General features: G+C 43.7%; 1 protein-coding gene across 2 annotated transcripts in view; it reads right to left on the bottom strand.

Annotated features, from left to right (window-relative positions):
• SNX2 (sorting nexin 2) overlaps window positions 1–27581 on the bottom strand; it is a 416319-nt gene that overhangs the window by 40352 nt on the left and 348386 nt on the right. For both annotated transcript variants that reach the window (XM_078675570.1, XM_078675571.1), the window contains exon 12: window positions 21251–21394. In XM_078675570.1, coding sequence (XP_078531696.1) covers window positions 21251–21394 — 144 coding nt within the window. The remainder of the gene's footprint in view (window positions 1–21250; window positions 21395–27581) is intronic.

Here is a 27581-nt window from a genome sequence, read left to right as displayed (position 1 = left end):
CCATTTCCCCCATATCCACACATGCTTTTTGGGGCAGCAACGAGCTTCGATGACTGATGAGCGCACCAGTCCAACCCTGCCTGCCAGTACCCAATTGTCGATGGCTTTTGTTGCTTCCATGCACGGGCCACATCCAGCTTAGAAACCAAACCAGCCATCCTCAGGAATGCACATTCAGCTCTGGGGCCCCCTATTTCCTCTGGCAGCCCAAGCAAAGCCATATAAGGGGTGAACTCCAGGGGGCAGCTTAGGATATCGGAGAGTATGTGACTCACCTCCTACCAGAATGGTCACAGCACCGGAAATTCCCAGACAACATGATAGAAGTCTGCCATTAGAAGTGCACATTGCATACATGCCACTTGTGTATCCAGGGGCACGTGTTGTAAGTGCCTCAGTGTGAGGTACGTCGCATGCAAGTAGTTGAACTGGATCATATGCAGTTGTGTGGAGATTGCCAATTCCCTAAGCGCCATGTAAGCCACCCTCCAGTTTTCTTAATCTCGTACTCCCACCCAGGATTCCCATCACCACCGGGCTCTGGCAAGGCCATTCAGTGCATGAATAACCAGTGATCGATAAATCGCAGAGGTTGCCCCCTTAACTAATTTCCCCTGGAAAAGTAGTACCTGCTTTTCAACTCCTGAAAGGACACAATGCTCCCCCTCCTATAAACATCCCCAAGACATGGACTCCCAAGACGGTTCCAAGGTATAAAGCCCTCTAGGGCAGACAGCTGACTCAGCCACGTTCCCCGCCATAGGGGGTCACCCCAGTGAGGAAGCGATGCCAAAAGGCGAGGGACACCTGGGTACAGGAAGACAAAGTACTCAGTAGACACCGTACATAGAGGAGATCAAGCATGCCATCCATCCCCAGTGTATCTCCAATCGATATGCCGGATCGTCCCATCCCCCTCTGAACGAGTCATTAACTGGAACCAGGTGTGTCGCAAGGTAATATAGGTAAATATCTGATATGCCCAGGCCACCGTCAAAAGGAGACTTACGCAGTGATTGGAATGCCACTCTGTGCTGGCCCCCGACCCACACAAATCTGGTGATCTTTGCAGTCAAGAAACAAAAATAGTTGCTCAGCACATACAAGTAGCGCAGCAGACAAGAGGGCTGTGTGCCCCATGGGATTCAGTGGGAGTGTGGCCCAGCTGTTGAAGTTGCGATCAAGCCTTAGGTGCAGACTCCAGAAGTTGAGGGCCCAGGCTAGGTCCGACATGGAAGACACATGGACCCCTAAATATTCAAAGGAATTATGCCAAGAGGGAATGTTAGGGCACCAAACCCGCCAAGAGCATCATCCCTAGCCTCCACTAGGCAATATTTGCCTTCGCTAACCCGAAGCCTGGCAGGTTCACCATAGAGCTGGAGAATTTTAAGGCACTGGGGCCTGGAACGCTGTGGGTTACTCAAGAACTAGAGGATATTGTCGGCACATAACTCTAATTAGTCCTTGAGACAGACTCCCCACTGCCAGCCCCACACCTAAGCATCGCACCGTATGAGCTGTGCCAGAGGCTCCATCACCAAGGCAAACAGCAGGGGGACAAAGGTCAACCCTGGCGTGTGCCATGCTTGATGGAGAATGCTGGAGACAAAATCCCATTCACCCTGACCTGAGCGGTGGGTGAGTGGTAAAGGAGCCGAACCATGCGGCAAAACCCCACCCCCAGACGAAGAACACCATCCAGGAAAGCCCATGACACTGTCTCTAATGCCTTGGCAATGTCTATCAGCAGGAGAGCCAGTGTGTCGTCGAGGTCTGCCACTCGGGACAGCACCACTTGGACTCTCCGCATACAGTGGCGCGCACTACATCCTGACATAAATTCACACGGATCCGGATGGACAAGGTGGGGTAGGGCCTTGCCCAGCTGCATGGCGGGTACTTTCGCATAAATCTTGATGTCCGTGTTGAACAGCGAGATTTGCCGATAAGACGAACACTGATCTCTAGAACCACAATTGTAGTGCTATCCAGTTCTGGTGGGGAAAAACCCCTGCTGCAAAGTCGCTACATAGAAGTTCAGTGGACAAAGAGCCTCACAAAAGCGTTTGTAATATTCAATGGAATACCCGTCAGAACCAGCCATCTTACCAGCTTGCAACCCGACTCCGCGGCACACACCTCTTCGATCGTTAAGGCCTGGTCCAGCTCCTGTGCTAAAGCACCCGGCACAGTTGGCAGTGGTATACTATCCAGAAGGGGTTTGGGGACTTCTTCAAACAGCGGAGGGCATAGCGAATACAACCCAGATAGAAATCCTCAAAGATCTCAGCAATCACTGAAATCTCCTTATGGGGACAACCTGAGGAGTCACGAATCACTGGGACCACTCTGTCAGAGACTCAACGGGTCGCCAGCCAATATAATAGTTAGCCTGAGTGTCGCCTGAGGCATAAACCCTATGTGTCGAGGCCTGCCAGCACTGTCTGGCCCCCTCAAAAGGAAACCTTCCGTACGAGCTATGGTCAAGAGACGACGGGACTGCTTGCTATCCTGGCAGTGAAGAGCAGCCTTCCTCATGGAGGATCTGAGCTACCAAGTCTGTCCGGCGCGCAGCTCGGCACGCCTCAGCCTGATGAACCTAGCCTTTAAACCGGCCTCTCAGGGCGTGCTTTCTAGCCACCTCCTGTGTTGCTGCCGATTCAACGGACCCTGCGTTGAGCTCAAAATATTGACGTACTTCCTCTTCAACAAAGGCATTGCATTCAGAGTCCTGCAAGTACCAAGCGTTAAACCTCCAGGCCAGGAGCAGCGCAGCTTGTTGAGCTCCCTACGGCAATAACAATGGGGCATTATCAGAGATCCCGCGTAGAAGTAGTAGTATTGACTCAATCGAGAGCCGGCTGCTGTCGGTAGCCACATCAAGTCTATACGGGAGTCTGCCGCGTGCGGATTGATGGGTGTAAGCCCTCAGACCATGATGCCAGGAGCACCATGCGCCACAGAGGCCCAGCGAGTCCACCCAGGAAGACAGCCAGACGGGTTGGGAACGCCTGGCAGGATTCGGAGCAGTGGAGGCGTCAAGGACTGGGTCCGGAAGCGCATAAAAATCTCCAACTATCGAGAATAAGGGATCTCAAAGTTATGCAAACAGGGCTGCATCAGGAATGGTGGGGCGTAGCAGGATATGAAGTTGTAATGCCTCACCTCCAGACGACCCTCAAAACCCACAAAACATACCTGGGAGTCCGTGTGACGTGCAATAACTGCGGGGGAAGAGCCTCGTGTAATAATATGGCAGCCCCCCGCCCCCCCCCCCCCGGAACCGCATGTAAACTCTGAGTGGTAAACCCTTTCAGATTCAAAACAGCCTAGAAGGGGACACTTTGTACCCATTAGGTGAGTCTTCTGCAGTAGGACGACTGCTGGTCTGTAACGCTTAATGTATAGCAGTACTGCAGACTGCTTAATACGGTCCAGGAGGCTATTAACATTCCAGAAGAGCACCATTATGTTAGTGGAAGCCATAGTATAGCTAAGAGAGAGCAGCCCACACCCAGCCCAAGAGGGATATGGTACCCCACAAGCCCACCGTGTATTGCCACTGCATGAAAGCCATTACAGTCTGTGTGATAGAGTTACGGACCTAGAGGAAGAAAAAAGTGTTATAGCAAAACATGTCATAAAAGAAACAAGGCTCAAAAGCCTAAGACAACCCACCCGCCAATGCCCCCCCACCCCACACTTCGTCCAAGGCAACATCTGTCACAAGGAACACCACAACTCTAACTAGGGGGTAGAAAACTGCTGTGGTCCGTAGGCACCAATACAACAGGATCCAACACCTGACAACGAACTACCGCTCATACAATTGAAATGGGTTCCCTCAGATCCCAACAGAAGCAATGACCAAGGCAGGAGATGAGTTGTACAAGTAAGGTACCCATGGAGCCAAGGGAGCCAAGCCCGCCCCTACCCCTTCACAATCTCCCCCTGACCCACCATCCCCCATACTAGTGTCAGTAAAACAGAGAAGGAGCTTCCAGATCATGCTGCATCCGACAGCTGGGAAGAGGAACCCAAGTCCACCTCTGCAGACCTGAAGACCAGTGGAGCAGCTGACAAGTTCTCAGTCTCCCGGGTCCTCTCCACAAGCCCCACGTTCGACCCAAGACCCCGGGGAGCGCCCCCCCACCTCCTCGTTGATGGCAGGAAAGCGACCATGTACGTGCCTTAGTGCCCGCAGGCAGGATCAGCAGGAGGGGCTACAGTAGCCGGTGTTCAGTTGACCACTCTGAGGCCTGGTCCAGTGCATCAAAGAGGAGGGTGCAGGACTGGAAGAAGACCTTAAGGCGAGTGGGAAACAGGAGCATGTAGCGTAGGTCCAGGGCACGAAGTTTCTGTTTCACCTCAGCAAAGGAGCACCTCTGTTGTAGTCTGAAAACAAGAGTATCTTTGAACTGTCGAACCGTAGACCAGGATGGGCCCAGGCTCTTGCAGTATCACATCCCGCTCTTTAAAATTGAGCAGCCTTAGATCACAGGCCGCAAGGGGAGGCCCATGTGGAGGCCTCGGCACCAGAGAACAGTGCGCCCTCTCAATGACAAAGGAGGGCAATTTGTTATTGGGCACACACGTTTTGAACCAGTCCTCCAGCACTCCAGATAGACACCTATGCTCCAAGGATTCTGATAAGCCAATCACCCTGAGGTTGTACTGCCGTGATCTGTTTTCTGCTTCCTCTGCCCGCTCAGTCACGGCGGACACCAAAGCAGAAAATTTGGACTTCTGGTTCTTGAGGGGAGAGAGATCGTCCTCAGCTGTGAAGACTCTGTTTAAAACCTCTGTGGTCTTGTCCACCATGATGCGCAGGTACTGCCACCACACAGATAAATCTATATGGAGGCTGTCCACCTAAGACTCCACAGCATCCCTTGAATCCTGTATCGCCTTGAGGACCACAGCCAGGTCTGCGGCTCCCTGCTGCACCGCACCAGGCCCCTGACCCATTGAACCCTCTCCTGGGTCATTAGGTGCAGTGGGGGGGGGGAAGTGTATATTGATCCATCTTCGTTTGAGCCCAATGGCTGCAGCAAATCCTTCCCCCACCCCATCTCTCAGGTCCAGGTGAGCACCAACAGGATCCCTCCCAGAACAATGTGCAGAGCGGCAGGAGGGGCAGGTCGGTAGGGCAGGTCGGTAGGGCAGCCAACCACCCAAGCCGGAGAGGGCCACTCCCACTAAGCAAGGCCGGGCTCGGGGGGTGAGAGCTATCCGGAACAGCTGCAGGTGGGCGCGCATTATGGGAGGCCCCCGATGCAGCCAACAATCACCGCTCTCACCTGAAGATATATATCGTTAAATAACAAATGTGAAGGCAAGGTAAAACCCAACATATACATTTCACAATTTAATTAAGGACAAAAACAAGCAGCACTTCAGTACTGTGAAATGAAAATAAAATTTTAACAAAAAAACAAATGAATCCTAAAACAAAAGCAGCAAAGTGTGATCTATCAGATCTCAGGACTTGAGACTTCAGGAAATTAAGTCTGGAAAAAGCCTTCTCCATTAGAAAAAAAAAAATACGCTCAGCAAATCAAACATAGCATCGCCTTCTCTAAACTCCACATTAGGAAAAAAAGAAGAGTATCATCTTAAGGAAAACAAAAGAACTTTTCTCAAACCAGCAGAAAGTAGTCCGGAGTTCCTCATCCTCGGATCCACCCCTTCAGCCTCGGACGACTCCTGGTGGCCGACCACACTGGGAACAGTCCCGACACCCACCGACCACGCACATAACCTAGGGGGTCATCCTCGCCTCCACCCTCTCCATGACTAAGAAGGTCAATGCCGTCTCCTCCTCCTGTTCAACACCCTCCGCATGCTCCGCAGGATCTATAAGTGGATCTCCACCATAACGAGAAGAACGGTCACCCAGACCCTCGTCACCAGCAGGTTGGACTATAGAAACTCCCTCCACGCAGGAGCTTCGCCCAAACTCCTGAGACGGCTCCAACGCATCCAGAACGCCTCTGCACATCTGATCCTCGACATCCCCCACCGTAGCCACATCACCCCCCACCTGAGAGACCTGCACTGGCTCCCCGTCAACAAGAGGATAACCTTCAAGCTCTTCATCCAGGCACACTAAGCACTCCACACCAGACCAGCATACCTCAGACGACTCAGCTTCTACACTCCCACCCGCCCGCGAAGCAGTCTCCCGCATCCAAAGAACGACTGCCGGCGGCAGATCCTTCTCCCACCTTGCCGCCAAGACCTGGAACGCCCTCCCCACCCACCTACGGCAGACCCAAGACTGCTGGCCTTCAGAAGACTGCTCAAGACTTGGCTCTTCAAGCAGTAGCAACACCCCCACCCTCCCCCGCGCTTTACAAGTGACATGATTGATTGATTGATTGAGTAATTCAAACAATCCTATCCAACTGTATGTTTAATGGGCATAGACAAAGTTTCTGTTGAAACTCTTACTGGAAGATCAGCACCTCGCTTTCTGAAGTTTTCAGAAATTCCCCAGTACAGATACATATGTTCCAAATGAGCAGTTTTACTGTTGTGGACTAATGTTCATATGCTCTACAGTGTGATCAAAATACTTAAAAGTATGGTTTAGCGATTGTATACTATCCGGTATTTAAATCTGAACATGGCCTTAGCTCACCTTGACTAGCTAATTAATTTAATTTAATAACCACCAAAAGAAAAACAAAAAAACAGGTCCCCTTTTATCCTTCACACCATGATAAACCTTTCCATGCGGTAAACGAAAAAAAATGAAAGGGGCAAGTGTTTTGCCAACACATATTCCCTGGCTTCCTGCTAACCTCATATCTTCCCAAGTTCTGTAACAGCAGAATGGTTCATCAACTTGCAACATACGTTGTGACTAGGCTCCTGCGAACAAACTTCTGGCTTTTTTCCAAATTAAATAAAAATAAAAAAATTTATGGAAATCAGCTAGAACTGTTACTTCAAGATAATATGTCCTTAGCTATCCCATCCTAAGGACAATCTTGAGTTATGTGTTTGGGTAGGGTAGAAGCGAAAAGCTTTCTCTAATCGCTCTGTCCGGTAGGCTGCTTCCTGACTACTGGTTTCTACCAGAAATAATTCCGTATTTATATCACTAATCAATAATCAGTCTCTTTATTGCATTTTAACGAGCTGACAAACTCTTATATAAGCTGTACACATAGATACCGAATCCTATACACTTACCTCATGTCTGCATAAAGTTACATAAACGTTTACAATTGGTAAATCCAGTTTTTCTTTAATATCAGAATTTATCTGCAATTTATGTTTAAATCTACCTGTCTTTTGCCTCTCTAAGCAAGACATTAAAAACATTATACAGGAACACATATACATTTACTTGGTTAGCAGACTGATAACTCTGTAGAAATGTGTGCTATCACAAAGGGAACTTATACTGAAAATGAAATCAAACGAAACAATACTCAAACATACACATGAGAATATATATTTCAAAACACTGGCTACGCAGTTCAAATTAAGATTTCTTCCTTTTTGTTTCAAAAAGCTTTTATCCACAGGCTATTAGCCATGTGTTTTTCTTTTCATGTCCGCATATATGTTACATTTAGGCTTCTTCCTGAGTCACATGAAAAATCATCCAGGGCTCAACCAATATTGATTCTGATCATTTCCAGAATGCTGTCTGAAGGGTTCTTCTTAGAGTCACTCCAAGTGACCCTGGTGTACTCCGGAATGGGTCCACAATCTCATTGTGCTATAGAAACTCAAGCAGCACTTGACTGAAGAGGTCCCTTAAGGCTGGACCCAGTCTGGGGCTACTGGATTTCCCTTTTAGAGGAGATATGGCATAGCATTTCAGGATGTACACCTTTTTGGGTTGGAAATGATTTGCATACCATTGGTGTGTTTTTTAAATGGATCGCTGAGAAACAAAATGGGAACAGAACGTTACGCTGAGCCATACCAGTGTTTACAAATAATTTAAGAAGTCCATATACAACTCCTTTTGTTCTCTGGCAATACTGTGTGCCTGTCAGCGGTTTTCCTTTGCAGATTAATCTATACTTTAACCACAACATTCTGAATGCGCTACTTGCCACTGTTGATGCATTTGAGTATGCCTTCGGAAATCAGTGAAATGCTTCGGGTGGCATGGATCAAACAGATACATGTGTCTGCATAGGATCTATTCGCCAGCACACCTTTGTTTAAAGGACTGTCAGCCACTCTCCGGTGTGTGTGAGTAGTTATTATGCTCATCAGATTATTGTTCTATTGTGTGTTAAAAATACAGCAAGACTAAATTCTGCTACATCCCCCTTTCAAAGCATGATATGTTAAGAAAGACACCAAGGCACCATAAAGTCATATAGATAAAACCCCCAAAATATTGACAGCAATGACAAATCAGTAATTTTCCCCCAAAATCCCAGATTTTCAGCAAGTTACAAACACAGGGATGACAAGCGACAAATGACGCAAACAAAACAAAAAATAGCGGTGACTATACAAGTCTGATAGGCAATACGCCACTTGCAGTCATAAATAATAGCATGTAAATAATGGATGGTCCTACCTCTTCAATTTCCTTGCGAAGCATTGCAAAAATGAATAAAATAAAAGTAAATGAAACAAAGACAAAACGCAGTGCTCAATTTATTAGGGCAGAGAACATTTGAGAGAAATTACGCAAACATGCTCTAAAAGAGAATGCACCAACCTGTCTCAAACTTTATTTTTTCAAATGAAGTAACGTCCAGCTGTGATGAAGTGCAGACATACATCTTCCACATTGTATTTTTAGCATAGCACTATAACAGGGGTGAAAATGTGTAGCAGCTTGGCACCTCCTTAAGTGAGTAGTCTTATTTTGTGGATCTGTTAGTTACATCGAGGTTTATTACCAAATCTTAAAGGAGGGTGTATATGTTGATACCAAGCGCAAACATATTGTAGCAAGTCGCCAAACATAAATCTGATTTTAGCCTCCAATACAGCTTTCTTTTCAACTTTATTTTTGCTATATTTAGTAGAAATACAAATATGTAATCAAAACGACAGTCCATCAGTTCTTGAACTATCATCAAATCAACAGACAATAAACTGCAGTCTATACAGATAAAAGGCATGAGCTACGTGCTATGATTTTGCAACTAAATAGCAGTTTAAGGTATCAGCAAAGACATATTTGGTTCTCTGCAGTGACATCAAAGTGCAACTAATTGTGAGCAAAAGCAAGAGGTCGCCAAGAGCAAGAAACCCATAGTATGAAAAACTACTGAGAGACGTTATTGCATACATTATACTGACAAGGAACTACTGCCCTAAACTTCACCATGATTTCGTTATAAGGAGGCACTACAATATTGGCAGAAACATTCATCAAATTAACTGAAAAGATTTTCAGGAATTAATTATGTAGGTATAATTAAGGGGTAGTAGCTCAAGCTCCCGCTTGAAAGATTACTTTAGCCTCGACATCTGGTGGTGCAGACGCATTCTGCAGTAGGGCACAGTCCTCAATCTGAGCTCAGCATAAGAAAAACCAACAGCGAGTTCCTAATAGAACTGAATAAGCACAAGCTCCGAGTAGTTTTCAGAGCGGCCTCCCGCTTGCGGCTTTGTAGCACTTTAAGCTCATGATTTGAGACACTGACCTGTTAAATGTCTAACTAAGAACAACTAAAAGGGGAAGGGTGGAATGCTTGAATTATAATAGCCATCATTAACTACTGGGACCACGTTTCGCTTCCACTGTTTTTCCGTTGTGCAAATAAGCCTTGGTCCTGCTCCAACAGCAAAAGTCCAACTCCAACTCTAAATGGATGGGAACACAAGCAACCACAGACTGGTTTTATCTTCTTTAGGGTCTCTTCAGTGAGGTGCAGCTTGATTCCTATGGCGGAGTGAGCACGGGACCTATATCTGATCATATCAGTCACACACATCGCATCTCCGAGACCCAGACCAGTTCTAAATGAGGTCAATGATTTAACCCATTTGTATTTTTAAGTGAGACAAACATAGTGCAATGGGTATGCCCAGACGTGTGTCCAATGATCAATGTCTGTGCCATAGGACTCAAGTTGCATCTCAAAGGCGTGCCACAAAAGGCCCAAATGGTCTGTGGTTGCTCGTGCTTTTCTTTGGCTGAGAGCTGGCCTGGCAGTTCTGGTTTGACTGTTCCTATTGCAGCAGGAACAAGTCCAATTTTCACATGGCGTATCTCTGTTTAGAGTGACGTAAGTGTGCAAACAATAATGGCGCCTGTGTGGGATCGATGATAGTGGCTATGTAGGCTTTTGATGGTGCTATACATAGGTTGGCGAGTGATGGCATATTAACATGGTTGTGTGGGTGTTTGATGGGATCCCTGGATGCATACTAGTGGTTGTACAGACAAAGTGGGAATGAGGTCATAAAAGATGTTGGGTGTATGATGGTGGATGTAATGTCATATAATATGTGGGTGGATGCAAGTATGAAGGTGGGTGTGTCAGCATGTTATGCTGGGCCTGATTGTGTGGACACATAGAAAAAGATTGCTGGCACACTGAAGCTCTGAATGATGTTTTATATATTGTAGTGTCTTACTTTCCGTTTGAATAGGTTTGTGACATTGCTTAGATGTGTGCTTCAGGGAAATTAAGGGTCATTCAGTAAGTAGAGGGTGAGACGCAGGGTGAACGTACCTTAACTCATAAATTGTATGACTTTTTAATGTTTCAGTAAAGCCACTTGTAATATTCTATGAAAGTTAGCATCCTCGTGCTGTACAATCTGCACGAGGATGCCCTCCAACACTTAGCATCATTTGTATCGTGTTCCACGATCTGATGCTGAACGCGGCATGCCAGGATTCCAACATTAGTCAGTTGTTGGAGATCCTGGTGTGCGGCGTGAGCGTCCGGTCGTGGGTGCAGTCTCTACTTGAAATAAATCAACTTTGTTTATACTTATTGGAGTCCTGCTGACATACTACATTTGGCGACCAGGATAATCCCACAAACTGCAACCACCAACCCAATTTTAGAAGATTTTACGGAGCCTTTCAAACTTTCAGCTTCACTTTCCTGCCCCGAGCGGAAGACCTTCACATTCCTGGGTCTTCGTCATCCTCCCAGCACGTCGTGGCTGCCAGTTCTGGGCAATTTCTTGGATTTTCGTTTAGTTTCAAAGAAGCTCCCCTTGACGTCACTGCCCACGTTCTTCCGGCATCTCGCCTAGCAACCGGCATTGGCAGCTGACGTCCTCCTTAGCAACAGCGTTGCTACCTGACGATCTCCGTCAATGCTTGCGCTCTGACGTAGCGCGCACACAATCCCAGAGATCATCTTTTCCAATAGCGTCTTGGTTACCAGGGAAACCAAGAAATTCAACGCTACGCCGAGGATACTCTTCAAAGCAGCTCATCGCGCTGTTCATCGCCTCATTTCTATAAAGGTACAATTTAGCCTGCACTTTTCTACAGTGACAGGCACACCATTTACATTATTTCTATGACATTTTTACCGTTTTGGGGAATTTAGCCTGCACTTTTCTACGGTGACAGGCACACTTTCTCAAACAATTTAGTTTGTTCTTAGGTCATTTACATATTTACAAGATATTTACTGTTTGTTTTATGTTTAAATATATATCTGATTAATGTTTTCATGCAATCATTTTTTGCATTCACTTATTAATCAGACATATATATCATTGTTAGTTTATCACAAACTTTCAGTAGCATTTAGTTTAACAAGTTTATTCAATTCTCTAATAACTATTAATTTTGATAAAGGCTTCTTCTCAACAATTTGCACAACCACCTCCTTTTTTGCAACATGCTGGAAAGCCCAGCATTCCATGGCAGCAATGGGTTAAAGCATTTGAAAACCACATTGCAGTTATTGATGCGGTTAAATTTTCACTGGAACGCAATGTAGCAATTCTGTATGGGTGTTTAGGCTTGGATGGACAACATGTTTTTGAAAATTTGCCTACATTTCCTATTCCTGTTGGTGAAGCTGGTGACGCTGATCATTGGGACTCTTAGAAAGAAGCCTTATCACGTCTGGCTAGATATTATGACCAGGAACCAAACATTATGCTGGAAAGACACAATTCTTTTAGGAGAAAACAACGCGAAGATGAGACTGTGGAAGAATATATAGCGGAATTGCGAGTATTAGCATCAACCTGCGAGTTTGAAGCCGATCCTGAAATGTATATTCGTGATCAATTTGTGTTTGCTTGTTTCTCAAAGAAGATTCAGGAATGACTTCTTAGTTGTAGGAAACCTTCTCTTCAAGAAACAATTGACATTGCTAAGAGCATCGAGAGATCTATTCTCACATCTAAAGTTCTTCAACAAGAACAGTCTGTCAATTCTTTCAAGGCTTCCACACAGGATGTTACTAACTATGTTAATGTTGTTTCTGCACATAGACCAACTAAACAGTTTGTTAAAAAAAGTAATACCTTTTGTTTTAGATGTGGTTCCAAATCACATTTAAGCAATTATCCCATGTGTCCTGCCATTGGTAAAAAATGTATTCTTTGCAAGAAGAGTGGTCATTTTCAAGGTCTTTGTAGATCATCTAAGAAAACTACAAGAGTCAATAATGTTGACTATTCTGAGGTGATTGATGATTGCTCCTATCACCTTCAAGACATGGTAGTTTCTATTGAATGTAATTCTATTTTCACCCCACAATGTGTCAAAGGTCCACTAGGAACTCCGTTCTTTGGTAATATTGAAATTCCTATCATGGCTGATTCTGGTTCTCCCATAACTATTCTTTCAGACGTTATGTTCCACAAAAAATGGCAAGGATCTATCTCTTTATCTCCAACCGATGTCAACCCAAAGGCATTCGGTGAGTTTGATATAGACATGTTAGGTTATTTTAATTATAGACTAGAGTGTTTAGTAAGATCCATTTTTACAAAGATATACTTTGCAGCTAAAGGACGCAACATCATCGGTTGGCAAGATTTGGAGAAAATGGGTTTGCGAATTATTTCCAGGTTCTGACAATCCCATTTCTTTTGGCGATCCTCCTCCAGGCTATAATCCTGCTGGTTCCAGAAACGATTGTCATCCCAAAACAGACTGTTTAGCTCTCACAGACCACACATCGGACATTAAAAGGTTTTAGATACATTTCCAAATTAATTCTCAAAATAATTGGGAACTGTCAAAAGTTTCCAGCATCAAATTTGGTTGAAAGCAGATGCCCAACCTGTTATTCATAAGGTACGTCTGTACCCCTTAGCGCCAAAGATGAAATAAAAAAACGGCCTTAAAACATTGTGTGATGAGGGTGTAATTGCTCCATGTGATTTCTCCGAGTGGATTTCTCCCATTTTTATTGTCCGCAAAAAATCTGGTGAGGTCAGATTATGTGCGGATTTGCGCACATTAAATAAAAACATACTTGTTGACTGCCACCCCCTTCCTAAAATCCACGAACTTCTAGCCAATTTGGGAGGGGCAACAGTTTTTTCACTCATTGACCTTCGGTCAGCTTACCATCAGGTGCCCCTGACAGTTGAGTCTCAGGAATTTGCTTCTTTCGTTACAACTTTTGGTGTCTTTAAGTATCTCAAATTACCCTTTGGCTTGGCTTCAGCAGCCAGCGTTATCCAGAAAAATATGGACAATATTTTCAAAAACATTCCAGGAGTTCAGGCCCATCAAGACGATATCTTGGTATACGCTGATGATTGGGAAACACATTTAAGCAACTTAAATTCTGTCCTAAGAAAACTAGATGATGCAGGAATGACAATCAGGGTTGAGAAATGCAAATTTGACACATAACAACTAGAGTATTTGGGTCATACACTTTCCTCAGAGGGTATCAAACCAAAAACTTCCTTCATTAAAGCCATTAGTCATGCCAATCCCCCAAAAGACAAAGAAGCTCTTCGATCTTTCCTAGGGCTTGCAGAATATTATGCTCGTTTTGTGAAAGGGTATGCTCAGACAGTTGAGCCATTACGTGCTCTTTTATGCAAAGGTGCAAAATTTGACTGGTCTGAGGAAATTTCTTCTTCCATTTTCTCAAGTAAAGAAACTTATGGTCGATTCCTCTGCCCTTCACCCTTTCCATGATTCCTCGAAATGTTTCATTATGGTGGATGCTAGTCTTACTGGATTAGGAGCAGTTCTTGGCCAATGGTTCTCAGGCAAGGAATACACAATAGCTTTTTCCTCAAGAATGTTAAAGCCTTCTGAAACTCACTACAGCACTATTGAGCGTGAAGCTCTTGCCTGCGTTTGGGCCATAGAAAAATTCAAAAATTACATTTCGGGACGTGAATTTAAACTTTTCACAGATCATAAACCTCTTACACAGCTATTAACTGGTTATGGTCTTGGAAAAGCATTGTCTAGGTTAGTTAGACTTCTATCCAAGCTTCAAGAATTTCATTTTGTAATAAAACATATTTCTGGAGGTAGAAATTTCAGGGCTGATTGCCTCTCTCGCATGGCTATACATGATCCTTCAGAAATTGGAAGTTCGGAAGACACAGAATGTGTAATTGCAACTATTGATGCTATTGAATCCATTTCTAGCATCACTGAAGAATCCTGGTTAAAAGCGTGAGAGAAAGATGAGAATCTTAAACTGGTCTCACATTATATTGTTAAAGGTTGGCCAGAAAATAGGAAACTTTCTAATGAGTTGAAAGCATTTGCCATGGTTGCTTCCGAGTTATCCCTAGTCAATGATATGGTCATGAGACATGATTTGTTTGTGCCGCCTTCTGATATCAGGAATGATATCATTATATTTGCCCATCAAGGCCATTTAGGGATATCCAAAACTTCTCAACTCGTTAAGTCTTACTATTGGAAGGCCATCCTTAGAATCGCAAAATTTCATGTTGATTCTTGTCCTGAATGCTTATTATCAGACAAAAAATGGAAAGTCATCAACACCCCTTTACATCCTGTTTCTTTTCCTACAAAACCTTGGGACAAGGTTGGTGTGGATTTTTCTGGACCCTATGATCTTTTACCTCATGACATTAGGTACATCATTTTATTGATTGATTATCATTCTAAGTGGATTTATCACATGTTTTGCGATGCTCCCAATTCTACTAATGCCATACAATTGTTATAAAAGATTTGTTCTCTGGAAGGATCTTCTTCTGTGTTGGTTTCAGATATTGGAACCCATTTCATTTCTCAATGATTGCGATGTGAAACACTTTAAAGTTGCTCTTTACTCGCCAACCTCTAACGGTTTGGTTAAGAGAGCCAAAAGATTGGTTAAAGATGCCATTCAAACTTCCATTTACTCTCAACATGATGTCCAGTGTTTTCTTGATTCGAAACTATGGTCTTACAATATCTCTCCCCATTGTACCACAGGTGTTTCGCCATTTTCTCTGCTAAGAGGTAGAACTGCTCACACCAATTTGTTTCCAAGCATGTGAATAATCACCAATACAATAAGGAAGTAGCATCTAGAGTTGTTAGTAAACAGATTCTTATGAAATCTCTTCATGATGCAGGCAAGCAGTTTAATGCAACACACCTCAAGGTTGGTAGTTGGGTTCTCATAAAAAATCCAAAAAAGATACCAAAGGGGGTCTTCAAAATGTTCTCCACCTGTTCAGGTCACTGGTGTCAGAAAAAGGTTCAGCTTTCCTTGGTAAAAAGGGCTGGTGGAATCAAAGATCTCTTGCTCACCTTTCTAACTCCCAAGATGATTCTTTGATCAAGCTTCACAGTCAGGATTTAGATGATTCTGATTGGGTTAATTTTATTCATGATTCTATTGCTGATTCTGGAAATTCATCTCCTACATTGGTTCGTATTTACATTCCTGTCCGGAAAGTGTTTCTAACACCAATTCTGTTGCAACAAATAATGATGCAGTTATTTCATCTTCTGAACTGAAAACTCGATGTAGAAAGTTACCTTCAAAATATAGTGACTATTATGTCTTAACATATGTAACATTCTCTTTCTGTAAAAGTGTTTTCTGTTTTTAAGTCATTCTTCATTTTGTTTTATTTCTCATTCAGTTTACTTATTGCAATTTGTATTTTCTTTATTTTAAGGAGGGAGAAGTTGTAATATTCTTTGAAAGTTAGCATTCTCGTGCTGTACAATCTGCATGAGGATGCCCTCCAACACTTAGCATAATTTATATCGTGTTCCACGATCCGATGCTGAAAGCGGCATGCCAGGATTCCAACAACGTTAGTCAATTGTCAGAGATCCTGGTATGTGGCGTGAGCTTCCGGTCGTGGGTGCAGTCTCTACTTGAAATAAATGAAGTAATGTGTTTTTTTATTTGAGATGTGGTTTGTGTGAATGAATGATGGTGGGTTTTTGCCATACAACACTGGTTGTGTGGAAGTATGAAGATGGGTGTATTGATAAGTGAGCGCTTTATTTGTTGTATGATGGTGGGCGTGTTGGTGTATGACGATTGTGTTGATAAATGATGGTGTGTGCGGACGTATGATGGTTGGTATAGTTGCCGTATGATGCAGGGTGTGCCCCCTACCCCATATGCTGCCCCTCTGTGTGCAACCCCACCTGCTCTTCAGCTCCTCTATGTACTACTTGCATCTCGAAGTGTGTCCCCTGCATCCCCATAATCTAGTTTTACCCCAACCCTCTGAAAACAGTGTGTGTGTTCTTAGCCCCAAGCAGCCCTTGTCTGTCATCCTGCAGTCCATGTGTGCTTCTTTGTCCCAGTTTAACACGCATTCCCTTTTTATTTTCCCACTCTCCGAAGCCTCTGTGCAGCCCTGCCCCACCTCTGCTTACCCTCTACGACAAAGCTCTCTGTCCCCTCTGCCAGTACTGCTGCCGACCTATGTGTTTCCTACCCCCTTTAGCCCCTATGTCTGCGCACTACCTCTCCCTCTATAAGATCCTTCTGAAACCATTCTACCTCATCACCTTACCCTCTATACGTTCCCTTGAAACCAATCTATATATTCTCCATTTCCCCTTCATGTGCCTCTGGCCCACTGCAGCCCCTTTGTGTGCCCCTGCATTCACCTTAACCTGCGCTACAGCTCTTCTGCCTCCGCCTCACCCAGCCAGCCCGTGTGCCCCTGGCCCATCCAGTTCCTCAGTATGCCTCAAACCCCAGTACAGCAGTTCCCATGTGCTGCCCCGCTCCCCCCCAACCTTCTATCTGCCCTGCCTCAATGCAGCCCTCTGAGCCCTAGAGCCCCTGCAATACCCCAAGTTCTTGACCCTTTGCAGCCCTAGAGTGCTTCCCTGTCCTGGTCTTGCAGCCTTTCCTTGTGTCCTCACTTGAAGCACTGGTAAAGCCAATAGGTCGGGCTTAAAACTTGAAATGCTAGCCATCAATAGTAGCCATTCTTTTTGGGCGCATCTCTCCTGATGTTTACTAACAAACATTGGGAAAGATTTTTTAATTTTTTTTGTATTAAGGGCTGCCGAGTGGGAGACCTTCGCCAATTATGGAACAGGGCACAGGAGCAGGTAATGGCACAACCACTCACCTTTTCTTTTTTTAGTCCTTCTCGCCTTTGGGCAGGGCAAGGGATAAGGGTGTCAGTTCCCAGTCTCCCAACCTAATGCAAGGTAGGGGTGGGGGGGCATTTCTCCCTTTGGGAAAGCTGATAGTGTATGAGTGCAAATTAAAAGAACACTTTTTCGTCTTGCCATTCCTGAGATACAAGCAAAATGTGACTTTTGACTTAACATGCACAAATGCTGTATGGTTTATATCTTTGGAGAGAAAGTAAGAATCTATCGCAAACAAGAAAATTACCACTTCAATTGCGTTCTAGTTTTTCCTCCCTTTAAATAAACATAGGGGGAAAAAATAGGTTGACTCAGCAAGCGAGACGGTCGAAATCAAATTTGCAAAACAGGCCTTGAAACATTTGGGCATGAACAGGGCTGCGGGAAAGGTGGATTTTGAGCATAGGGTGTACATAAAAAATACAAAAAATAAGCCTCACCTCTCCGGCCTTGCAAAGCAGCTGGTTTGGTGTAGTTAGCATTCCCCAGTTTTGTAAACAACCCCACTTAATTTTTGCCCAGGGGCAAGGGTTCGCTTTTTTATACCTCCCATGCCTTGTCCAAGGGCCAGGAAGAGTTGTATATGCCCTGACCATTCTTGCGCAGGTGTTAAAAATAAATACATTAAAAAAACCTTGCTCTTAACACCGCATGCCATGCCCAAATTCAGCGATTGGGTGAAGCAAATGTATTTTCTATTTGGCATACCACTCACCTTAATCCAGGAGAAGCGGAGGGGTGGCATATTTTTCACACTCTTCCTTGTCTAAGAGCAGAGGGTAGAAATTTGCCTCCCAGCACCACCAACTTACTGAAGTGTGAGAGTTGATTATGGTCCCCTCCCTCCTACACTGCTCAAGGAAGTGGGTGTTCACAATTTAAAATGGAGTGCTGGGAGCTGCCACTTCTCCCAGTTCATAAGTGTGAGCAGGGAGAAGAGGCAAGCCACAGATCTTCCAGTGTTCCCCCTGCAATTCATACAACAGTTCTAGGAGAGCGGAGAGGTGCCTTTGCTCCCTGTTTCAAAGAACACAAGGGAACTCACAGCTCTCTGTTTCCAATTGAGAAGGGTGCACTGAGAGAGCAGTGAGTTGTCCTGCTCCACGTTTTAATTCATTTCCAACAACTACTGATGCAAAAACCCTTGCGCATGGCAGCAGCGGACTACAAACTCACGAGGTAACTTCACACTATAAAAACTAAGGGGTGGGGGTAAAGCGGAAAAAAGTACCCCCACTCTTGAGTAAGTATGGGAAGGCATAAGGCCACTAATGCTTCTTCCTACCCTTGTGTAGCTGCGGCAGGGGGTAAAAAGGTTAAGAAAATAAATACAATTCCTCTCATCCACCTTTGGGCAAAGTGGAGCAGTTAAACCCCAACTCCCACCTTCATTTATTCTGAACTGCAGAAGTTCACAAACTCATTTTACCCTTAAAAGCGACATGCCAGGCTGAGGGTCACAGTGTTTAAGAGGGGCAGATAGGAGTACACGAGTAGGGCATTGATCCATGCTTACATGTGCAAGTATAAGTTTTGCCTGAAAGGAGTACAAACTCTGTTTTAATGAGGTAGAGTTATAGGTGTAAGCTTGAAATCGAGGTTTGGATGATGTCAAGGAATGTCCTAATGCAATGTAGGTCACTAGTTAACCTCATGGCTGCTGAAGAGATCCCTCTGCTGTGCTGGACAGCAATGAAAACGGGAGTGGTCATGACGAGCTCAGCTCGTCATGAGCACCTCAGAGGTGCATGCCATGACGAGCTGAGCTCGTCATGAGCATGGAAGGGGTTAATGATACCCTTAGGCAGAGTAGCTTTATTGTGAGTATTACATTTTATTAAACACACAAAAGGGGATAGGAGGATGCGTGCAATAAGTGTAACCACTGGCCATTGCTCGGTTAGGCATTCCAACCCATCATTCCTTTAGTCACCATGCCACCTCAGATTAGACCCAGTTATATGCAAATCGGTCTTGACCCTGCTCTAATAGGAAGAGTCAGTATGAATTACCAATTCAGGTCATTTCTGAACTGGAACACAAGCAACCCAAGACCGGTTTCATCCTGATTGGGGCTCTTCAGTCAGGCGTAGTTGGTTATAGTGGCACAGTGAGCAAGAGACCCACATCTGGGCATATCCTTTTGTGAGTTTGATGTAATGGATTAAGTGGCCAAGGGTAAAGCCAGATGTGGGTCTCTTGCCTACTCTGCCACTAGAATGAAGCTACACCCGACTGAAGAGCATGTTCGAGCTGGACTGTTTCCATTGGATCAGGATTAAGAGTGATCTGCATATGGAGGCATCTAGTCCGAGAAACAATGATATGGTGGGCACAAGAACGATGGGATGGAATGCTACCCAGAGTGATTGCCAGTGGTTAGACGTACTGCAAGCATCCTCTCTTCATCTTTAGTGTTCCATCAATTAACTGGGTTCTGTATTTAACTTTGCCTCAAATGTTGCAGAGTACTCAGGTAATTGGTTGACAGCAGTCCACTCATAGTATTGAACAGTCTGTTAGTAGTGTGACAGTTTGACTGCTTTGCATAGGGTTAGACAATTTATTGTTGGCATTTGCTGTGGTAGTTTAGCAGAAGCCGGCTTTGACATTGGTGATGTATCCTCTGGAAGTAGCATGTACATTTTGTGAGTAGTGAAGTAGATGTTACAGTCTTTTTGAGGAGTGGTTTTGGTTTGTGTATGGCTCTTTTTCTTAATCTACAGTTGTGAGGAAGGTTTTTGGTATGATGTCTCTCTAATTGAGAGGGGCAAGCTTGTTTATGTCTTCAGGATGAAAATAATGTCCACGGTGCGCGGGGAAGTGAATGTTCGCGTGCTGAGGTAATGGGTGAGAGTTTCTAATGGAAGTTCTTCAAAGCACATACAACTGGGTTTGGTGGGTTTACTGGAATTATGGGGTGCGATTTCGAATAAGGTGACATCGTCATCTGGCCAGTCAAGACGCACAGGTGTAGCATACAATATGCAAACCTGCAACGAGGTAGAGCAGTACGGAGTGTTGCCTTTGAGGAGCATGAGTATGCTGAAGTGTTATGCTAGCTGCTGTGTGCTAAGAGTGTAGAGGAGGGCAGACTTCTCATCATGGCACTTGGTGTCTGGACAATTGTGATGGAAATATGGGGCTCCTTAAATTGGAGCTGTAATCGATAAATGAGTTATAAATTCTGAAGATTAGCGGGGAATGTGACTTGTAGGAGCTTCATAGGTGCCGATGTTGGCTAGTTCTATTCTAGCGTAAAAGCCAAATGGACATGTGGACGATACCCAGGTTACAATCAACCTCTATATTCTTTTTTATACAGTGCTGACATTTTTTAACATTTACAACTTTCAGGCAGATCAGGGAATAGAGACACTCAAGCAGTGACTTGCATAGGATCATAAGAAAATAAGAACATTTTGGGAAACCAGGACTAGAAATAGAGCCTAATCTCTTGGCTGACGACTACACTACAGTACCCTATGCACTGTGAGCATATTCTGATTTTATATTCATTTTGTATTTCTTTTCCGGAAATAACCAGTTTTATGTATTAATAAAGAATGAATTTATTATAAAATAAATGTTTTATGAGAAAATAAACGGTCAAGAAAATTATTTGCAATAACGCTTAAGCTTGTTTACGTTCATACACATCCAATATAAACATTTTATAAATTGTAAGTCTATTAATTACATAATGTATCCTAGATAATTACAAACATATATTTACAAACATACTACCTCTCTGATTTCTTCTTTTGCTTGCTGAAGTTTATCAGGCTTGTTGGCAACTTGAAGTTTCCCTTCAGCTTCTCTTTTTTTCTGTAAGTTTATTTGTGCATCTTGCCATTTCTGCCAGCACTTCATCCGATGGTCAAACACACCCTACACATTGAAAACATTATTTATACTTTAACAGCAGAGCACACTGTTATATTTTTCATGCACTTAGAAATTTGTGAGATTTCAGTACAAATATGTAAATGTAAGTAAGCAGATCCAGATTTGTTTGCAGTTCCTTGCTATGACTATGTAAATCAGGCCTGCATCAGAGGAAACTATAATGCGCACACTCAACTCATTGCACTGCTAACGACTCTCAAGATCGGTCTTGCTTGAATTACATTCTTAACTGTTATTGTGTTCCTCTTTCTTGGTTTTCAGTGTCTACTCTCAAACATGCAAAGGTTGCTGACAAGGTCCTAAAAGTTGACTGAACAAAAATATAGCTAAGGTCGATATCGTGCCCATTGAGGAAACTTCACATATTTTTAAAGACCTTACAATGCAAACTGGAACCTCGCAAACCGTTTTTTATTTTATATTATGGCATGTCACGCTGTTCAGACAGAGCAGCAGAGGAGTTGGAAGAAGAAACATGTCAAGACTTTGCATTTGGGCACAGGCAATACTGATCTTCAAACCATGTTCCACGATTGAATTCAATGCTAAGTTAATCATCTTTTATCAGAAGAGAGCATATTTAAACAGACTTTCAGCCCATATCTGCCACCTCAAAAAATTAACACGTGTCCACTTCGGATAGAGGAAAAAGTGTACATGAGAATGGCTTTGTTGTTTGCCAGGACCACTAGCTGGTAAGGCACACAGGAATTACATGGGAAAGAAAAACTGTCCTCAATAGGAACAGTATGTGTGCCATGATTTTCTTTTTGCAGAGATGCTCCCGGAAGAAGGGCGAGTAGCCGGAAATGCATAGGAGCTATAACGAGTGATGTTACAGTTGAAAAGCCCTTTGAAATAAATTGAAATGAACATAATTTCAATGAAATTAAACAATAAGAAATATTGAATTACATTGAGAAGCCTTTATAAGTGCAACTGATTACTGTTAAGAAGCATTGTCTAGTCCTTTTCATAGGATCATTGGTGTGCCCAGGGGGATGCAAACAGAGGAATTTGGGAGCACAACAAAGTATTGATCACAGTGACGTCCCTAGGTCAGAAGACGCCACCCAGGGAGCACCCTTAAAAATCAGATGTAAAGTTCAAATCAACAAAAAGAAACTTTATAAACCAGAGAGGTTGTGCGCAGGCTATACCATAAGGTTTGTAAAAAGAAAAACTGTCCGCAATGTCACTAAATTCTTCCAAGACAGCTGTGGAGCAGGAAGACTTAGTACTTGCATTGTTAATAATGGTGTTTAGAGGGGACCCTGGGCAGGATCGGTCACTACAGCAACCATATACCACAGCTTTCCCTATTGCAATTCTCCATCCTCTCACAAGAGGCATTTAACATCACCATTTGACCTACTGGGTGCCATCCCCAGCCAAACCTTGTTGGAGGAATCTTGTAAGGGCACGAAAAGACAACAGGGATAAAACCTTGCGCTTGATGTGAAGATGGGAATAAGCACAAGGGAATGGGCATTTGTTTGAAGAAAAAAATAACAACCCAAAACTGTTCTAATAAGGCAATTCCATGGAGCCTGTTCCAGATTTCAGGTATTCAGGATAGCGGGGAACACAGTTGTGAAGCAGGTACATTAGGCTTGATAACTCCCTTCTTTAGTGCAGATGGTGGACACATGCATCTGCATGCTATCACTACTTGGGTGCATGTTTAGGGGTGTTTATGTGCCCTTTTCTGAATGGATTATTCAAAAGGACATGCAGTAGGGTGTGAAACGAATTCCCTTGCAGTACAAAGTAAACCATACAAACTGTTCTCTCAGCACCACCGGATTTGCCCTGAACGGGCAAGGTGTGGAATGTTACTATTGGGTCCCAGACTCTGCCATGATAACAGGTGCTTCCACCCGGGGACCAGAAATCCTAGTTAGGCATATATTTGAGACCTTATGTGAGCAGGGATTCATGAAGATCGTTAGGGTCACCATCTTGTATGGGGTCACACACCTCTTGTGAATCAAGACTATCAACGGTACCTAGACCTGATCAATGCTCTTTGGCCGGCACAAGCTTCATTCACACCCTGTCTAAATTACCAATCTACCACCTTTATGAAGCTACGAATCTTTGTGCCCTACTGGTATAGTAAGGAAAACCCCACAACCATGTCCTACAGGATCACCTGGAGTAGCCATAGGATGCGCTGCAGCCAGGTCCTCCTCAAAGTTCCATAAGAAAGCTAGGTATCAAATTTGACTGACCCTTTCCTTCCATATTCGGAAACAAACAATGATTTGTTCTAGTTCAGCACTCTTCGCATCCTGAAAAGATTCCTACCTCTCCTGTCTGAGTCAGCCAGGAAAAAGTTCATCCAGGCTCCGATTACCATGACACTGGATTATGGCAACGTCCTTTACCTCGGACTCCCCGAGTACCTCCTTAGTAGGCTTCAGGTGGTGCAGAACTCGGCAGCCAGACTATTACTCAATCTCCCCCCTAGGTCCCATATGTCCGCACATCTGAAGGCCCTTTACTGGCTTTCCGTGAAACAGAGGGTGCAATTTACGGCCATAGTACTAGTGCATAAGGCCTTGCATGATTCAGGAGCAGGTTATCTCAGAGAGGGGATTCATGAATACATTCCAGCATGCACTTTGTGTTCTTCCTTTGCTTACCTGGCAACAGTCCCCCAGATCCATCAGCGCAGAATGGGTGGCAGATCTTTTTCTTATCTAGGACCCCTCCATTGGAATAAACTTCAGAGAGACCTTCACCAAACCAGTGATATCACTTCTTTCAAAAAGAAACTGAAAACCTGGCTTTTCACTTATCCTGACTAGGTTTTAAGTCAGTGCCTAAACCTTGAGCGCCGGGACACCGAGTAGCTGTGCGCTGTACAAATTGTTATAACATAATATAACAAAACCACACTTGGAGAAGGAGTTCCACTCTACCTACAGACAGTAGAAGCCTTTGTGATCCTAGGACTTGGGTTCAACAGCTGGATTTCTTCTACCTTGCTCGGCGGCTCCGGGTGCAGAGGTAGCGGTCAGCTGTCAATTACCGGGGTAGGTCACGCCAAAAAGATGGTTTACCACACACTCCAACTTCAGGATGCAGGAACAAAGCAGCGGGGTTGTTGCCAAAGTCAGTCGATGCGAGTTGCTCTTGGGCTGGAGATTCCACTTAAGGGCTCGATCACCCGACTGGCTATCGCCAAGCCTTGGCTGCGGCAAATATCGTCCACGGTTAGTTCGGCAGCTGTGCATCGACAGGAATGGAGTAGCAGCTTGAAACTTGGTGAAAAGTTAGCTACCACTCCAGGCTTACAGGACACCACTTCTCTTTGCGCTCACTCTCGAAAGGTTTAGTGGGTCGCAATACATGTCACGAAGCACGTTGATTATCCTGCAGCTTGCAGAGGCCTGTTCCCACTAATGCCAAGGAGTCTGCTTTGGTTTCTGGTGTCCACTGGAGTCCCTCTTGCTGGGAGCAACGAGCTTTGGCCATGGACACAGGTCGAGTACATGGTCTCTTCAGGGCAGTTAAGTGTCCACTCTCTGTGCTGCGGTATAGTCTAAAGTCCTGTTGTCGGGGACAGCATAGTTTATGTGTCTCTTCTCCGATTCAAAGTCAGAACTGAAGTTCTGGTGTCAGGTGAGTCCCTTAAATCCTTGTTTAGGGAGCGTTAGGGCGTGAGGTACAGTGGCCTCTAATTTAAGGTCTTCCAACATGGCAGAACCCTTTCTTGGCAGTACAGACCTCCTAACCCACCTTAAAGGTGAGACTTGTCTTTTGGAGGTGTATGCCTCCTGAATAAGTAATTTACCTTCCTGTCAGGCTGGACAGGGCAGGAAGGGCTTTCAAGTAGGGGATAAGAAACTACACATCAAGGGCAGTGAAAGTCTTTGAGGCTGGACAGGGCAGGAAGGGCTTTCGTGTAGGGGGTAAGAAATTACACATCAAGGGCAGTGAATGCCTTTGAGGCTCACCGCCTTGATGACTTTAAATACTAGCCATCCTAGGAGGGACAAGACAAGACCTCCTTCCTGCCCAGGCCTTTGTTTCCATACTGAGGAAGCGATAGCACATCTCAGCAGGAGGGCAGGCTCTTGTCTTAGCATTAGGGGATAGTTTAAGGGAAGGTGTGAAAACATTCCTGAAGTAAATACTTAACTTTGCTCTAGTATCTTGTTTAAAATGAGTGATGCTTAGCTCCTGCAATAGTCACTATACAGAAACAAATATTTATTTGGTTAACTGAGTGCAGCTTTTGAGACTATTTGTTTGAAAATGCACACACATTTGCCTATATTTGAGAACTAATTGCGATTCCAAAGAACATGCTTATTCTAGGTTTATCTTTACAACTAAAGGGCTTTCTACAATAGTAAAACTTATCGGGCTATTTTCTACATCCTTCGTAGTTTACTTTCTTTGAGTATTTAAACTATTTTTAGTAAATATGATAGTTACATGTTAATACTGCATCAAGGAACAAGACAAGTGTTCCTGCCAGCTCTAACTTTACTATCCTGCTCTCCGCCCCCACCCGCCCTCCCGTTCATCACATCACTCAACTGACAAAGTCAATAGCTCGTCTACGAGCAAGATCTATTGGCTCTGCCAATGTTTGTTGATGCCTCTTGTCATCACAGCTATGAACAAAGTACAGCCGCACTCAGATTCTCCTCCCAACCCTTTATCTCCTTAGGTACACCCTTTAGGATAGACTGAGCATCTTATGTCACCAGTTGGGTGTTCATGGTTCGGAGGTTATGGATTATCCTCTTTGGAGTTCACTTTACTCAGATGAAGAAGGCATTCAAGCCCTATGTAGTGGGGTGGTTTGTAGAATATGCTAAAATGTGGAACTATTAAGAACTTGCAAATAATAGGGAATTTGTTCATAGACGTATACATTTCATAAGCGGATCCTTCCTGGGCATCAATAGGGAAGTCTAAATAGAGTAACTTTCTTCTGCCCTGGGCTAAACATACAACCTCACTTCGACTGCAGGTATTATTCACTGTATTTATTAAGGGTGTAAAGTAGAATCATATCCAATCTGAAAGGGACCATTAAGAAAATGGGGTATCACCCAAAATAGTCAAAGGACCTGGGTATCAAATGATAAACATAAAAGTGGTCCTAGACTTATAATTAATACTCAAAATAAATCAATTATTTGACAGATATTAGTACATTGGAATTAATCCTGAGCAAAAAGAGCGCGAAATGTTCTTGTCTATGCATATATATACAATGTACCCATCAAATGTTCCAAAAGATGCTCATGTCGAACATCTACATTTATTTGAATATTTACAATTGCATAAAAACTTTATACATACATCATGAAAAAACTGCCAGGCGCAGTAGCAAAGTGCAAGGAAAAGTGCTTGTGTGAAAGGAAAGATTGATAAAAAAGATAAGATAATTCACATTAGAGGAATAAGGTACAATTCCTTATAGCTGAAACCTGACTCAACAAAAACTAATTCAAAAACATTATATTGTATTACATTATATTATAAGGAATTGTACCTTATTCCACTAATGTTAATTATCTAATCTTTTTTATCAATCTTTCCTTTCACACGAGCACTTTTCCTTGCACTTTGCTACTGCGCCTGGCAGTTTTTTCATTGATGTATCTATAAAGTTTTTATGCAATTTTAATAAATGTAGATGTTCGACATGAGCATCTTTTGGAACATTTGATGGGTACATTGTATATATATATATATATATATATATATATATATATATATATATATATATATGCATAGACAAGAACATTTCGCTCTCTTTTTGCTTAGGATTAATTCCAATGTACTAATATCTGTCAAATAATTGATTTAATTTTGAGTATTAATTATAAGTCTAGGACCACTTTCATGTTTATCAATCTGAAAGGGAGGCATCACAGATCTTTGTAATGATCACAACAGGGTGGTAAAAGAGGCTGCATATACTGTAGGGTTAGCAACAACCAATTAATGGGTAGGAGTCAGGTAGGGTTTTTTTAAAATAAATGAACCAAAGCAGACGGATCCAAGCAACCAATAAGACTGCTGACCCAACATTGGCAAGGCCAACTAATTAAGTATAAACGTAACACCAACATTTAGGTCAAGCAAGCAAAATGCAGACACTGATAATAGATGGCATCTGTGAGTTTGTTTTCTTGAG

The sequence above is a fragment of the Lissotriton helveticus genome, chromosome 2_1, assembly GCF_964261635.1.
Source record: "Lissotriton helveticus chromosome 2_1, aLisHel1.1, whole genome shotgun sequence".
Taxonomy (NCBI): domain Eukaryota; kingdom Metazoa; phylum Chordata; class Amphibia; order Caudata; family Salamandridae; genus Lissotriton; species Lissotriton helveticus.
This window is presented reverse-complemented; position numbering and strand designations above follow the sequence as displayed.